The 17,488-nt window shown below is 40.8% G+C and overlaps 1 protein-coding gene across 1 annotated transcript in view; it reads right to left on the bottom strand.

Moving 5' to 3' along the window:
- Positions 1-17,279, bottom strand: part of CMTM8 (CKLF like MARVEL transmembrane domain containing 8) — a 103,654-nt gene extending 86,375 nt beyond the window's left edge. Inside the window, exon 1 of the mRNA XM_032861039.1 lies at positions 16,847-17,279. Coding sequence (XP_032716930.1) covers positions 16,847-16,993 — 147 coding nt within the window. The 5' untranslated portion in view covers positions 16,994-17,279. The remainder of the gene's footprint in view (positions 1-16,846) is intronic.
- Positions 17,280-17,488: the final 209 nt, after the last annotated feature.

Raw genomic sequence — 17,488 nt, 5'->3', positions numbered from 1 at the left:
GAAATAAACCAATGTTTACTTCTGGGACAGGGCTTACATGTAGCTCATTTTGCTCTCTCTCTGCTAAGTCATCATCACCCTTCTCATTATTATGGATGGAAGTTCAGGAAACATTAGGTCAGTCATACAAGGACATAGAGCTAGAAATTGAATGCATGTCTGAACTGAAAAAGGGCAAGTCCTTTGAATGTCCCAGAAGTGTGACAAGTCACAGGTCTTTCACTTCCAACACAATGAGCCTTATAGAATCCAATGAAAGTGGCTGTGGTAAGTACAGCACATAGACCCACTCAACTCCACTCAGTTCCCCTTGCAGTATGCCTTACTGCTCACCAGAGGCTGGAAACCAGATTATAGTCCAGGTTCCACGCATGATGTAGCTTGGGCAGAAACACTCATATGAGCAAGGCTTGGAAAGCAAAAGACAACATCATGGGGCTAGAAGATACGCTTTCCCTGCTTCTGTGCTCCCACTGCAAACCAAGGAGTGATTTCCTTGTGGCCACTATACTAAAATCCCAGTGTCCTGTCCCTTGCTTTATAGTGTTGAGAGACAAGTCAGGGGGAAGCCTTTTGAGGCCGTCTGTCACAATGGAGCCCCAGGATCCAGCAGTTGTGAGAGTAAATCCTACTTCTTTATGTTTTTACCCATGACAGTGGAGTTCTGAGGGTGATTCTGAAAGGTTTTGCCAGAAGCTTCGCTTAAAGCCTGCTCTTCCAGCCCTACAAACAATTTTGGAAGCCATCTAATGACGCATAATAAATCTCTTGCTGCTTCAGTCGGCTAGAATGGATATTGTCATCTGCGACTGAACCATGACCAAGACAAATGGATATCCTGCTTTCCCACTGAAAGGAGATTTTACTGGACAGGCTAGCATGAACTAATGGGTGGGTATGGAAGAGGGAGAAGCAATCAGGTGAGATTTGTTTCACCTGTCTCTCCACAAGTATGGCTGACTCATTCGTGTATTATTTAGGAACTGTTTCCTCAAATCAATGCTCAACTAGAAAGTAAAGTTAAGATGGGATTCCCCAAAACTTGGGCTGGCTTAATATCAATTAAGATAATAAGAGTGAAGATTCATTTTATTTTATTTTTTTTAAAGATTTTATTTATTTGACAGAGATCACAAGTAGGGAGAGAGGCAGGCAGAGAGGGAGAGGGGGAAGCAGGCTCCCTGCTGAGCAGAGAGCCAGATGGATGCGGGGCTCAATCCCAGGACCCTGGGATCATGACCTGAGCTGAACGCAGAGGCTTGACCCACTGAGTCCCCCAGGCGCCCCCATCACCAGGCCTTCTAAGAAATAGAAAAAAGCAAGGAATACCTAGAAGGCTTGTTCGTATCAACCAGCTAAGCTTTTAATAATTCAGATGGAAATGAGCACATTTAAATGTCACCGCCGACAGCCTATAGGTTTTTCTGGTTTTGTTTTTAAGATTTTATTTATTTATTTATTTGACAGACAGAGATCTCAAGTAGGCAGAGAGGCAGGAAGAGGGAGAGGAGGAAGCAGGCTCCCTGCTGATCAGAGAACCCGATCCATGCGGGGCTCGATTCCAGGACCCTGAGATCATGACCTGAGTTCAAGGCAGACACTTAACTGACTGAGTTACCAGACGCCCCATCAGCCCTCATTGGGATCTCTGCTCAGCACAGAATCTGCCTCTCCCACTCCCTCTGCCCCTCCACTTCGTTCATGCTCTCTCACTCTCTTTCTCTCTCTCAAATGAATAAAATCTTTAAAAAAAAATCATTTTAAATGAAAATTAATGGTGGGGTGCTTGGATGGCTCAGTTGGTTAAGTATCTGACTCTTGACTTCAGCTCAGGTTGTGATCTCATGGTCATGAGACTAAGCCCCATGGTTGGTTCTGTGCTCAGTCGGGAGTCTGCTTGAGATTCTCTCTCCCCTCCCCCTGCCTCTCTCCCCACAAACAAGTAAATAAATCTAAAAGAAAGTAAGAGAGAGAGAAAGGAATTAATAGTAAAATACTCATCTAAGGAAAAGTACTGCTACCTTCCTGGGAATAGTTCTAGTCAAAAATCTTAGCAAAAAAAAACCCTAAAATTTGTATCTTTTATATTTTAGATTTTGAGATGAATAATGGACCAAAGCCCTACAAGGAATAAATGCCTTTTGAATTTCAGCTCAAACTTGAAAATCTGAAGCTTTAAACTATCCTTCAGTACCTCCCTAAGCGTATTTTCTTTTTATGTCTTACATCCTATTACTGATCATTTGTTATAATAAAAATAGAAAGGTGCTATTTACCACCACATTCTAAATGCCAGATACAGATTCTGGCACACAATAAATATTCACATACCTGATGATTGAATACATAAGAAATGCATTTTTAACTTACACTGGAAAATACCTTGAAGAGCGTGAGAATCAATCCTAACACAGCACTGAAGACAAGGGAACAGTTGAGAAGTCGTCTTTGTAGGAACTAATGTAAATCTTTGTCCCACAATTAATCCATGCATTATATAAAAATTTAATCAAAGCCCAATACAGTTTGACAAGAGAGGGGGGAACAGCAGTGCAGGGCTTAAAAAAAAATTCTGAAAGTTATATCTGAGGTGGTTTACCTAGCAGATGTTAAAATGTTATCCTAGAACTACAGATGGTAAAAAATGGGAACAGAGACTGGAATAGAGTGGAAAGTACAGAGTTGAAGGTAAGAAGATACAAGAATTAAGTAAATGAAACAAGCAACCCAGATTAGTGAAGGAAAAATAGAGTTGTCAATAGATCATGCTGGGACAACTGAACAGACATTTGGAAATGAAGTTAGAGCTCAAATTTATACCTTCTGCTACAGTAAATTTCAATATGAAGATTAAACATTAAAAAAATCTTAAAAGAAAAAAGTTAAATACAAAATATTTGGGTTGTGTTAGTGAGGTACAAACTTCTAAGCATGATGGCAAATGTGCGGGCAAAATGAGATGAATCAAAGATAAACTTTGGATTTTGTAAATAAAATCATCATAAATAAAATTATGGTGTCATAGGGCAGAAAAAAAAACAGAAAGAAGGTCAATATTCCTTCTGTACATCAAAAATACCTTTAAGGAACAAAACAGCTGAACTTCTCTTTCAAAGTAGCTGACCAGACCTGTATGCTTACCTCTTCATCCTCCCTATATCCCATTGAAATAACTGAAAAACAAACAAACAAACAAAACCCCCAAGTAATTTCAAAATACGGAGTAGCGCAGGGGCACCTGGGTGGCTCAGCCAGCCACCTGGTGGCTAAGCGTCTGCCTTCAGCTCAGGTCACAATCCCAGCGTCCCAGCATCGAGCCCCACATGGGGGCTCCCTGCTCAGTGAGGACCCTGGTTTTTCCCTCTACCTCTGCCTGCTGCTTCCCTTGCTTGTGCATGCGCTCTATCTCTTTCTGTCAAATAAATAAATAAAATCTGAAAAAAAAAGTACAGGGTAGTGCTGAAAAGCTGAATAGAGCAGCAGCGGTGACTGGAGTAGTGAGGGATCCCTGGGAGGGACGTGGGAACAAACTAATGACAAACACACAGTTTCTAACCTATAGCTCTAGAAAGGAAAATTGAGGACCTATCAAAAAAAGGTGAGGTTCCAAACAGACCCTCGGAAAAATCCAGACTAGAGTTAACAACAGAAGTGGGAGAAGGAATAAGCCAAGAGTAATCTGCTAAGTATGAATTTGAAGGCTTAGAAGCTGCCAAGTTAATCATGATCTCCCCGATTCCCTCCAGCAGTTACTTCTGGAAATAGCCCCCAAGACAAAGCTTCAAGACAGCCAGATCCTTCAGCAAGCTATGTGCACACCTCATAGAAAAGTAGTCCACGCAGGTACACTCTTCCTTAATGTCCCCCCTTCGCCGGATTAATATCTCTCTTCCTCTGGAAACAAAACAAAACAAAACCCACTAGGTCTAGGTCATGTGATGAAAATCCGCGTTCACTGCCAGAGGCACAGGATTCTCACTCACATTAAGCAAACACTCTCCAGCCATCTCATCTACAATTACAAACCGACAAATATGAATCACCAAATGATTGAGGAAATCAGCAGGAGAAAGCGCCAACAGATTCAACAAGCAGACAAGGTCTCTCTGCAAACAAAGTGAAAATATACCAAAGGGTCCTAAAATGATTCAATTAAAAATAATAATAATAATCGGGCTACAAATGAGAAAGAATGATAAACTGTTGTGAATTAAAAATATCAAAGCCCAAAAAACCATACTCCACAGAAAATCTGAATTGGGGCTGGAACTGTTATTTCCCTAAAACTCTGCAAAAGAACAATGAGAAGGAAAGTTTGGGTGGGGCGGGGAGGGGGGTGAAGCAAGGAGATACTGAAGACAGTTTAATCTCTCCCGGAACTTCTGGATTGAATAAAGAGTTTTTGGAAGGAGGAAATGGAACAGATGTAGGAAGTAGAAAAAAGTTCTCTGTGCTGAAGAGAGATTTGGTTATTATTTATACAGGGTCCCATGAAGGCTGATAAATAAGGAATGCTTTTCTAGACACACAGTGGTAAAGTAACTGGTCTCTACAGATTTCTAAACATGGGGAGAAAATTCCAAAAGCTTCTAAGGAGATTTTAAAAAAACACCATTTGATTGTTTAAAAGGAAATACGAACATTATTCCCACGGAGAAGTGGGTTTATAACCTAGGACAAACAAGCTCTCTGACTTAAATATTACAAAGGTTATATTCTGCAAGAGATGCAAAGGACATAGTCTCAGCAGGGATCACCAGGGGCCATCAGTCTAGAACCGCCCTGAGAGAGGGCCTTCAAGTCCTCTCCATCCCATCCCAGGTTGGGGCAACAGCATTCTGTCCGCCCAGGGAGAGAAGCCATCAGGACTCAGGAAACTCCAAGTGAGGGTTTAACAATCTTCTTTAATTCCCAACCATAACAACCTGAAGGTCTACTATAATTACCAGATATGGCCGCAAAATGACCTTTCACAAACTTATTTCACCCCAATGAAACATTCCACCCACAAGTTCTTGCTATACCACCAATGCCATCTTTCTACATTCTCCTGCAACATCCAAGTCACTTCATGCAAGGCTGTGCTGCAATGAAGTCTGTGGGAATGCACAATCATGAATGGACAAGGCCTGGAAGGGACTAAACTTCATGGCCTGTCTAGGGTCTACGAGACCACCAGGTCTCTTATTAACAGTACTAGATGCTTGAAGACAATGAAAGGTCTTCAAAGAATTAACGAAAAGAAGTGTTAAGACCTATAATTTTATACCGAATTATTATTCAAGTATGAAGATAAAAGAAAAATGTTTTTAGATGTGCAATAATTTAAAACGTTTACCATCTTCCCACTTACTAAAACAATTACTCAAGGAGTTATCTGGAAATTGAAAAATAAGAAAGTAAATGACATAAAAAATTGACGAAAGAGTGTGAGAAAAATCTAAACTTGTTAAGTCTAAATAGTTGTTCAGAGATATGGGCGGGAAGCTTCAGACAACCAGCAAGAAACAATTCCTAAGGGGCATCTGGGTAGCTCAGTGGGTTAAAGCCTCTGCCTTCAGCTCAGGTCATGATCCCAGCGTCCTGGGATTGAGCCCTGCATTGGGCTCTCTGCTCAGCGGGGAGCCTGCTTCCCTCTCTCTCTCTGCCTGCCTCTCTGCCTGCCTCTCTGCCTACTTGTGATCTCTGTCAAATAAATAAATAAAATCTTAAAAAAAAAAAAAGAATAAATAAGGAGGACAGTATTGTTTTTTGAATGGTTTTGAAGTTAAACATCTTAATTTTCTGGGTGGTTAGAAAGATATGTTTAGGTACTTTGAGGAAAACTTAAAAACTAAACTCTAAACAAAATAGAATCTATAATTTCATTCATTAGAGGAAAAAATAAGGAAAACTAAAAATACTAAGTAAGTTATCACAATAAATGTAAATGTGATAACATTTCCATGTGGAAAACAAGTTCTCAGACTGGGTATATAAATAAAATTTAGCTATACGATGGGTATAGAAGATGTACTTATAATAAGAAGAAAAAAGTGAAAAAAAAAAGGGAGGATTTCCTTTTGGGAAGATTAAATATTTTGGAACTACACAGAAGTGGTGATTGTACAACACTGTGAATGTGCTAAATGCCATTCAATTGTTCACTTTAAAATACTCAATTTTATTTCAGCCATATGTGGAATTTGATAAATAAAACAAACAAGCAAAGTGGGGGGAGAATGAGACAAAATAAGAAAAAAACTCTTAACTAGAGATAACAAATTCATGGTTACCAGAAGGGAAGGGGGTGACAGGATGGGTGAAGTGGATGATGGGGCTTGGGGCAGGCACTTACTCTGATGAGTACTAGGCAATATGTGAAATTGCTGAATCACTATACTGTACACCTGAAACTAATATAACACTGTATGTTAACTGGAATTAAAATAAAAACTTAAATAGTTAATTTTATCTTTTGTGACTCTCACTTCAATTCAAAATAAAGGGACAAGAATATAACAGATAAATGTTAGCCAGAAAGCTTGTATGGCAATATTAAAATCAAACAAAATGGGTCACAGCAAATGCATCAAAAAGGCTGGTCTTACATGAGTGTAGAAACAATCAGATAGAATATTAACAAATTAAATTCAAGAGTAAAAAAAGTTTTAAAATAAAATAGAATATATTATAACAAAGTAGAGATTTATTCCAAGGTCACTAGAATGATTCAATGTTGGATTTCCTAATATAACTCATTCCATTAGCAAATTAAGGGAAATAAAATCCTGGTGATCACACTGACAAACACTCCTCTCCCCAAATCCTATCTTCTAAATTCAACAATAGTTTTTGATTAGAAGTACAAGTTAAACTTCCCTTCTTTAACTCAACAAAGAATATCTACCAGAACCTATCGTTAAACCTGTACTGTCATTGATACATTGGAAAGAGCCCAACTAAAGTTACGAGCCAGCCAAGGACACTCATACCATCCCAATCATTCAACATTATACTGGTAGTCCCAACATATGCAATAATGAAAAAAAAAAAAAAGTATAAATATAAAGAGGAAAAGAAAAGAATCCAAGGTGCCTGGATGGCTCAGTTGGTTAAGCATCTGCCTTTGGCTCAGGTCATGATCCTGGGGTCCTGGGATTGAGCCTCACATTGGGCTCCTCACTCAGCAGGGATTCTGCTTCTCCCTTTTCCCCCTCCCCTTCTTGTGCTCTCTCATGTTCTCTATCTAATAAGTAAATAAACTCTTTAAAAAGCAAAAATAGAAAACAATCCTCATTCACAGATAGTACTATAATTTACTTATAAAAGAAATAAAACTGTTAAAACTAGTAATGCAAATATGATAGCCAAACACAAGATTGAAATAAGAAAAATAATAGCTTCCTTATAAACCACAAATAATAGAAATTGATAAATCCTATTAATTTTTACAAATATCCCTTATCAAAATTGAGAATTCCTAATTCTAGTAAGAAATACATAAAGGGTGCCTGGGCCGCTCAGTTGATTAGGCGTCTGCCTTCCACTCAGGTCACGATCCCAGGGTCCTGGGGTTGAGCCCTGAGTGTTGGTCTCCCTGCTCAGTGGGGAATCTGCTTGTCCCTCTCCTTCTGCCCCTCCCCCAACTCATGTTTTCCTTTGATCACTCTATCTCTTGAATAAATAAATAAAATCTTAAAAAAATATATTAGATTCATCTGGAAAAAAATTTAGGACTTCAAGAGCATAAACTGACCTAAATAAATAGAGAGGTACAATATCCCTAGATTATAAGATTCAATATATTAATTTATAATATTAATTTTATTAATTTATACATTACTGAATTATCAAGTTAATTTATAAATTTAATATAACTCAATCAAAGTTGTAAGGGGGTTTAAGGAACACTGATTCTGAAAATCACTTAGTGTAAATATACAAGAACAGCAAAGAAATACAAAAGTCTGTAAGACTTACTCTACTGGATATTATAATTCACGATGAATCTACAGTAATTAAAAGATTATAGAGTTAACTCAGGAATAGAACAGATTAGGGTCAAGAAATAGTTACACATGTATGGGAATATGATATGATTAATGGTGAGACAACTACATATCCATTTGAGGAAAAAAGTGAAATCACATTCTTATCTTATACCTACAAAAGGAACTTAGGGCTTAAGACAGTAAATACTTGTAACACTAAAAAAAATTATCCTATATTTCCTTCAAATATCTGCATAATCCTGGGGGTAGGGAAACCATGTTTAAGCAAAGCAAACCCTAGAAGGCTAAATAAAGATAACAGGCTTAAAGATTCTATTTATTTATTTATTTAGAGAGCATGCAAGCAGAGGGAGGGGCTGAGAGCGAGGGAGAGAATCTCAAGCAGACTCCACCCTGAGCAATGAGCCCAATGCGGGGCGTGCTCTCACGACCCTGAGATTCTGACCTGAGCAGAAATCAAGAGTCCAACACTTAACCAACTGAGCCAGCCAGGTGCTTCAAAGATAACAGTTTAGACTGTGCAAGTTAGAAAATTATTTTAGTGAAAATGGCATGATTGATGCTATTAACAAGTGACAGAGGAAAATTAATAACCCTTAGTATATAGGAAACTTATAAACCAACCAAGAAGAACATAGAAAAATATTAAGATATTATTAAATGATGAAACAGTTGCAGAATATATGTAATATACTCATTCATGTATGTGCAGCATACTGTATGTTCACATGTATACAGAAAAAGGTCTGGGAGAAACGTGAATGGTAAGTACATCAAGGCAGATGGGTAGATGAGGGATGGAATGAAGGACGTATGTTAGCAGAGACTTTCAGTTTTCATTCTCTATATAAATGATATGAAATTTATCTTTACAATGAGCACTTATTACTTTGCTGTAGGCTTCTTTAATTCCATTAACTCATTAATATACCCTTGTTATTAAAAAAAGTAAACCTATAAAAAGATAAGCAGCTACAAAGCAAACAACCCATTCAAACACATTCCCCATACCAACCTTATTTCTCTCCTGGGAGGTAATTTTCATTTAAGCTTTCTCTCTCTCTTTTATATCTTTAAAACATTTTCTTAAAGAAAGAAAGAGCCCATGTTTTAAATGAAGAGGAAAAAATTAGCAGTTATCAAGAGAAGAAATAAATGGCTAATGAGCCTATTTAAAATATTCAACTTTAATAATCAGAGAATGCAAATAAAAACAATTTGTTCTTTTTCACATGTCCAGGGTTCCCCTAAATATTAGCTGATATTCTTTCTGACTGGTGTCGTCTATGCCAAACTAGTTTTTTTTTTTATTTTTAGTATCTCCCACTCTAACAGAACTGGCAAATATGAAAACAAAGTTTGAGTATTTGCAGAAACAAACCCTGTTACACACTGAAATACCACTAGAGGAAATGTAAGTTGGTATAAACTCTGTACAACCTGGCAGCAGAATCAAACGTATTAAAAACACATATGCCAAACGACAAAAAAAAAAAACTATTAGAACCAATAAATGAGGTCATCAAAATTGTAGGATACAAGATCAAAGATAGAAAACTCAATTGGATTTCCATGATCTAACAATGAAGAGTATGAAAATGAAATTAAGAAAATAATTCCATTTGCGAGAGCATCAGATAGAGTAAAATACTTAGGAATAAATTTAACAAAAGAAAAACAAGACCTGTGTACTGAAAACTATAAAACATGTTGAAAGAAATTAGAGGAAACCTAATTAAATGGAAAGCCATCCCATGTTCACAAACTGGAAAATTTAATTTTGTTAAAGATGGCAATATTCCCCAAATTGATCTACAGATTCAACATAATCCATATTGAAATTTCAGCTGCCCCTTTTTACAAAAACTGACAAACTGATACTAAAAATCTATATGGAAATGCAAGGGACCCAGGATAGCCAAAAAACAATTTTGAAAAAAGAAAAACAAATTTGGCACACTCACAACTTCAGATTTCAAAACTTTCTACAAAGCTACAATAATCAGTACAGTGTGGTACTGGCATTAAGAACACAGAGATCAATGGACTAGAACTGAGAATCCAGAAATAGGCCCTTATAATACTACATCTGATTTTTGAAAAGGGTGTCAAGACAATTCAATGGGAGAAAAAGTCTTCAACAAATGGTGCTGGGACAATTAGATATCCATATGGAAAAGAATCAACTTAGACCCCTATTTCATACTGTATAAAAGTAACTCAAAATGCATCACAGACTCAAAGATAAGACAAAACTATACAACTTTTAGGAGAATACATAAAAGTAAATCTTCATGACTTCGGATTAAGAAAGTCTTCTCATATATGATATCAAAAGCATATGCCACGAAAGAAAATATATACATAAATTGCATTTTACTGAATTAAGAATCTTTGCACTTCAAAGGACGCCATCGCATAAAGTGAAAAGACAACTCACCGAATGGAAGAGAAATATTTGCAAGTCATATATCTGATAAAAGACTTGTATCCAGAATATGTAAAGAGATCTTCCAACTCAACAATAATTTTTTAAACGACAAGGGATTTGAACACACATTTCCCCAAAGAAGATATGCAAATGACCAATAAATACATGAAGAGCTGTTCAACATCACTAGTTGTTAGAGAAACACAAACCCAAACCACAATGAGATACCACTGCACACCCTGTAGGACACCCGCAATCAAAAAGAGAGAAAATAAACAATCTTAGTGAAAATGCAGAGAAATTAGAACTCGGATTGCTGGCTGGATTGCAGGGCAGTGCAGCCACTTTGAAAAGTCTAGCAGTACTTCAAACTATTAAACAAAGAGTTACCCTGTGACTCAGCCATTCCATTCCTATGTAACTGCCCAAGTGAAAACATATGTCCACAAAAATACTTTGTTCATGAAGGTTCATAGCAGCATTATTCATAATAGCCAAAATGTGGAAACAACCCAAATGTCCATCAATTGATGAATACACAAAATGAAATATATAATGGAATATTATTTGGCAAAAAAGGAATTAAGTACTGATGTGTACTACAGCATGGATGACCACTGAAAGCATTAGGCTAAGTAAAAGAAACAAGACAGAAAGGACCACATATTATAGGGACATTTTTTGAGATGTCCGGAATAGACAAATTAGAGACAGAAAGTAGACTAACTATTAAAAGGTATGGGGTTTCTTTCTGAGGTGACAAATATGTTCTAAAATAGTGGTACAACTCTGTGAGCATCCTAAAAACCTCAAATTGTACATGTTAAAAAGGTCAATTTTATGATCTGAGTATCTCCATATAGCTGCTTTTTAAGAATGCACATGCTAAAACTCACAGAACTCTACACTAAAAAGGGTGAATTTTACTGGATACCTCAAAATTGACTTCAAAGAAAATTCAATGACCTTTTATTCACTTCTAAGTGCTCACTCTTAGTAAACATTAAAGAGCCACCAGAAAGAATCAGCATAAAGGAAGCTTGTTACATTTTTAAAGGAAAGAAACATAACCTGAAGAGTAGGAGCCTGGATATTTATGGAATACTATGTGGCCATTAAGAATGTCATAAGAAATTAATTATTAATGAGGAAAGGTAATTTATCAGGACTCAGCAGGACACCCAGCACTTTCAGATTGGGTAATCCCAGATGAGTTTAATAAAGGTGTTATTTATAAAGCAGGGGGCAGGGAAACCACAGTCATAGTGCAGGGCCTGGCAGTGGAGAGCAGCTGGGAGGGAACGGCTGGCTCTGAGAGCCAGGGAAAACAGCTGGGTGCAGAGCGGTGCCAGACAGCCCGCCTTCCACCGAGGGACAGTGTCAACCTGCTCAGAGTCAGCAGGGAGGAATCCCAGGGACTGAAAACCCAAAACCTGCTCTCCTCTCACCGCCAGCCTCCTGCGGTTACCACTTCTGGATGAAACATCAGAGGGGAGCTCCTTGAGACAGTCCAAGCAAGTCAGCCTTCAGGGTGGAGGACAGAGTGGGGAAGGGTGTGGAGTGGATCTGGGGGACAAACGGGAGATATCCAGCGCAGATGGCCATAGCAGTAAACGAAAGAATAGTTTGTAAGTGACTGCATCCAAAAAAAAAAAAAATTACAGATAAATGATACATAACCACTTGAACAATCCTGGAGTGGTTTATTCCAAGTGCTAAATAGTGATTCACTCAGCGTTCTTTAACAGTGGTGCTGTTGGCAATTGGTAAAGCAATTCATTGTTGGGGACTGTCTCATGCACTTCAGGACATTTAGTGACCCTGACCCCCAGGGCATAAAACACCAGTAGATGCTTCAATATTACAATAACCAATTTTTTTTTTTCAATTTTAAATCCTATCCCCTCCTAGTACCATGCCCATTAGGAACCACCATGGGAGCTAGAATTACATCTTAACTGCATTTTTCTATATTTTTCTACAAAGACTAGGTATTGTTTTGTGAAATGGAAACTATGTTCACTGAGTTTTTCTTTTTTAAAGAATTCAACAGGATAATATGATTTAGATTCCAGCTCTCGGTAAATTCTACTCATCCCTCCCCACCTAAGTCTGCTCATGACAGTAAGCACACGAAAGGTGACCTGACATTATTACCCGGATGCTGTAATTCATTTTTAAGTCACCAATAACAGGAAGGGTGCAATTAACTCAGCTTCTGACAAACCACTTTAATTCTTCAAGTACTCGTAATTATTATAAGATCACAGCATCCTACAAGTCACGGGTCAGGTACTGGATTGCTTCTAGCTTGTTATAAAACTTTAAACGGAAGGAAATGACTACAATTTGGTTTCAACACAATGTTACATTGGCATAGCCCAAAGTGTTTGAGTAGGTTAGCTACAACCACTTGCTCCTGTGGGAAAGCCAGGGCTAGTGAATTTGACAACAGATTTGGGGGAACATTGTGTTTTGTTCTCTACTACTTCATTTCTCCCACATTCAAGCAGGAAGTCGGAGTCTTAGCAATTCTTTGTCCCGGTATTTGGTGTTTATTTTTCGAGGCAGAAAATAACATCCTTCTCGGGACAGGTCTATCTGAATGCCAGGGTGGGGACAGCAATAGTTGGAAACCTGCTCCCCCGTCACCACCCCCCAATAAAGACTCAGTGGTACCATATTGCTTTACCGCTAAGAAACCATCTACAATAAGCCACATCCTGATTTAGACATTAAAACATGAACCAGAAATATTTTAGATCAATAAAGCATTTATCATTTAAGATGATTTTTCAGATTTTTATTTTAGAAATTCTCCTAACTTAAAAAAAGTATTTTTAGTTTGATAGGTTCACATTACTGATAATAATTTAAGCCAGCAGAATTTTGTGGAAAGATAATTTCAGAATATGTAACAAACCTTTAATTTTGTGCACTCTTTGACACACAACTGTACTTTAAAGAACTTTCCCTTGAGAAAATCACTGCATAAATGTGGAAAGAGGGACAAAGAAGGAAAATTGCTATAACACTGGCTATACTAGTAAAACCTAGAAACATGTTAGTTTTTTTTTTTTAACTTTTATTTCTTTTTCTTTTGAGAGAGAGGGAGCACGTGGGCGTGTGAAGCAGGTGGGGAGTAGGGCAGTGAGGGAGAGAGAAAGAATCCCAAGCTGGCTCCACACCCAGCACAGAGCCCAGTGCAGGCTTGATCCCACAACCCTGAGATCATGACCAGAGCCAAAATCAAGGGGCAGACACCCAACCAAATGAGCCACTCAGTCACCCCGAAACATGAAAACAGAGGAAATCAAATACGGTACTTCCTTACAACAGAAAACTGTAATAATTGAGAGATCCGAGATCCTGAGAAATGCTTACAGCATGGTAAGTGAACACAGCAAGTCACAAACCCATGAGTAAAATTCTAAGAAAATACATGAATAGAAAAAAATAAGAAGTAAATGGAGTTTTAGAAGAAAAAAAAAAACAGAAAACAGAAAGGTAACAATCAATTTTTAAAAATCTCCTTACATATACAGGAGCTTTCCTGACAGGGAAAACATGAGGTCCCCTGTATAATGGAAGAAAAATGGACTCAGAAGAAGGCACATTAGGGTGAACTGAAAGATCTCTTAGGGAAAAGATCCAGAAGGTAAAGAAAAAAAAGGATGAAGAATTGAAATTTATGATAACAAAAAACAGAACAGCTCAAAGAGAGTGGAGGACTACTTTCAAAATGCTGAAGGAAAACAATTTCCAATCTAATATTGTTTACCTAGACAAACTATTAATTATGTGTAAGAGTTAAATCAAGATATTTTGAAAGATGTAAATGTCAATTCACACATATATCCCTTCTCAGGAAACGACTAAAGTCTGTCCGGTTCCCCCACAGAAAACTACAATAGTAATAATAAAAAGTTTTTTGTAAGGCAAAACAGAGAGGAATACTGGTCAGGAGAAGCCGGAGACCCAACCCAGAAGAGAAGGGGAGAGAAAGAATCTCCAGAGTCCTGCTGTAGGAGATCCCATGCTGTCACCTGTGCCAAGGTGAGAGGCCTGGTGGGAGCAGGGCGGAGGCTCCCAGAAAGGGTAGGTCGTGAGATGACTTTGACAGACTCCCAGATGTCTCTCACTTGCCTGATAAGGAGATTTTGACAATTAAGGTAAAATTAGTGACTAAAGAGCTAAAGAATGAAGAAATGGAAAAAGAAAATTATTAATTCCAGGGAAATAAATTGGGCTGGAAAGGAAAAGTCCTCACAGACCCCTCTGGCTCAACTGTGAACAGCGTTTATGGTGTAAGGTCAATTCTGGTCCTTAGTCTAACCTAAAATACTATGGGAGACAGAAGGGATATATGTATAACACGGGGTGGGGTGTGATGGGTAAAAGGTGGTCTGAGAGGGCTAAAACCTCATCTCTCAGAGGGGGAAGCCGGCGGATAACACCTACAACTGGAAAAAAACAAAAAATCAAGGAACTGATTATAAACATTAATGGCTCTAAGAGATTTGAAAGTGAGGAGACTGGTGAAAACTTAAAACTCTGCCTGTAAGACTGATTCTTTAAAACGTGTGTATATAGTCAAAAATAAAAACTGTGGGCGCCTGAGTCACTCAGTCATGAGGCGTCTGCCTTCCGCTCAGGTCATGATCCCACGGTCCTGGGATGGGGCCACACATCGGGTTCCTTGCTCCACAGGAAGCCTGCTTCCCCCTCTTTTACTCCCTCTGCTTGTGTTCCCTCTCTCGCTGTGTCTCTGTCAAACAAATTTTTTAAATCTTTTTAAAAAATAAATAAATAAAAATTAAAAAATAAAAACTGAACTATTATAGAGGTATGGGTAATTTTTCTCACCTGTTTTCCACCTTAAAACAATTACTGAAATCTAAAAAGATAATATGCCAAAATATCAACGACTCATGGTTATTTCTAGGGATGGGATTGTGGGCCATTTACATTTTGTCTTTCACTTTTCTATTTTCTGAAAAAGCATGGAACAGGAGAAGAAGCCCCCATCTCTGACTTCAGCTTTGTTTGTTCTGCTGGAGCAGGGGAGCCTGCCAACTACTTCGTTCACACAGCAAATATTTGTTGAATTCCTATAAGCCAGGCCCTGCAAGGGGAGTCCAATACCGTAATCTTTGTTATTGGGTCTCCTGAAGTTCTCTCAGTACCAGCTGCGGGGGGGGGGGGGGGATGCATGAATGACTGAGCTGAGCCAACCTTTCTCAAACTTTAGGTGCTAGGGAATCCATTCCCTAGATCTGGAGTGGGGTCTGAGACTTCCCAGGAGCAGGGAAGCTACTTGATGTACACAGGTTTTGTTGGAGACTTCTCAGAGAAAGCATCTGCATCTTCTGCCATGTCTATACCACCACAGCCCACATTCTCTCACCCCATAAAAGCCAGATTTCAACTCCACCAATGTGTAAATGAATGTGTGTGACATATGATGGAGAGGGGACTGGTTAGACAGCTGGGAAAGAGGGACAAAGAGGCCCTCTTAGCAGGGCCCTGGAGTCAGCTGACCCACTACACCCAGGTGGGACTGACTTCCCCTCTCTACACCTCCCTTTCTTCCCATGAAAAGTGGAATTAATTGAAGACACCTTCACAGGGTAGGGCTGTTCTGTGGGTTACATGAGGGCACAAAGGCATCTAAAGGTCTTGAGGGAACCCCAGCCCCAGGCCACGGACCCTCATGGAACCCTCATGCTCCATGTGGTAAACAGTACCCACCACTAGCCCTGTGAACAGGGCTCCAGACAAGAAGGACTGGCTGGGACTTCAGAAGAAATCGCTTGATCTCTCAGCCTCCATGTGCTGTGAAGAGGAGAAGGCACAAGCCAGGCCTCCTGTCCAGGAATGTTCTGAGCCTCAACCAGGATGTGCACTGCACCAGGCAGGAAGCCTTCCAGTCCTCAACGTGGCTGAGCTCCTCAGATTTTACTCCGTAAAAGTTTCTTCATTCACCTCAATTTTACTACCACGGAGATCAATCAGCAAAGAAAAAAGTCCCCTCCGCTCCCCCGAGTTTTAGATAGCTTTGCTTTTAGGGAGGAGGCCATCCACGTGGAGGTCAGGCAAGGGAGGCATCAGGTGTCCGTGACACTCATTAACACAAACTCAACGCCCCCCAAGCATCCCGCTCCCAAGGGACGCCAGGACCACCGAGAGGGCCCAACGAGTCGGATCTCTGCCCGAGGAGACATCCTGAGTGAGGGTCACGACCCTCTTGCCGAAGAGAGCACCAGGTGATCGGACCTCGCTCGGAGAGGCGGTCTCTGAGTTTTGCACTCTGGGAAGGAGGCGAGACGGAGCCAAAAGGGTTCCCTGGAAGCGGATCTGCGGAGGCACGACGCCCGGGTCCACCAGCGCCTCCCCGCCCCCCCGCGCGCCCGGCACTCACGATCTCTGCCACGATGAGGAGCCCGGGCAGGGTGCGGAGGAACTCCCGGTCGTAGGCGAAGCTGCTGCTGCTGGTGGAGAAGTTCTCGGCGAAGGAGCTGGCAGTGGTGGTGACGGTATGCGAGCGGGCGCGCTGCGGCTCCTCCATCGCCGCGCCGCGGCCGGGCTGGCCTCTCCTCGGGGACCCCCCGCGCGTCTGGGGCTGGACGCGCGGCCCGGAGCCCTGGGGACACCGGCGGGGGGGAGGGGAGCGCGGCGGGCTCGGGGAGGGAGGCGCGCCGGGGGCGCCCCCCGGGGCCGGTCCCGCCGCGGCGCGTGTCGTATGAGTGCGCGGCGCCCCCCGCTCCTCCGCGCGGGGCTCTCGGCTGCGCTGGGGCCCAGGAGGAGGAGGAGACCGCGTGAGGGGAGACCGCCGGGCGGCCGAGCTAGGCGGCTGAGGCCGGGAGGAGGGGAGGGGGCGTGGAGAGGGCGGGCGCGAGGCGGGCGGGAGAAGGACCGCCCCGGGGAGGCGCCGCGGGCCGGCGGCCTCTTCACCTGTTGCCGAGGGACGGGCGGCAGAGAGGGCGCTGGTTGGCGGCGGGGGTCGCGGGGCTGGAGGCCCGGCGGGCGGCGCGGAGGAGGGGGCGCGAGGGTCCCGGGCGCC

Source organism: Lontra canadensis, unplaced genomic scaffold, assembly GCF_010015895.1.
Source record: "Lontra canadensis isolate GAN:19392208 unplaced genomic scaffold, GSC_riverotter_1.0 scaffold20, whole genome shotgun sequence".
NCBI classification, from domain to species: domain Eukaryota; kingdom Metazoa; phylum Chordata; class Mammalia; order Carnivora; family Mustelidae; genus Lontra; species Lontra canadensis.
Note: the sequence above shows the minus strand (reverse complement) of the source record. Positions and strands in the feature narration are given on the sequence as shown.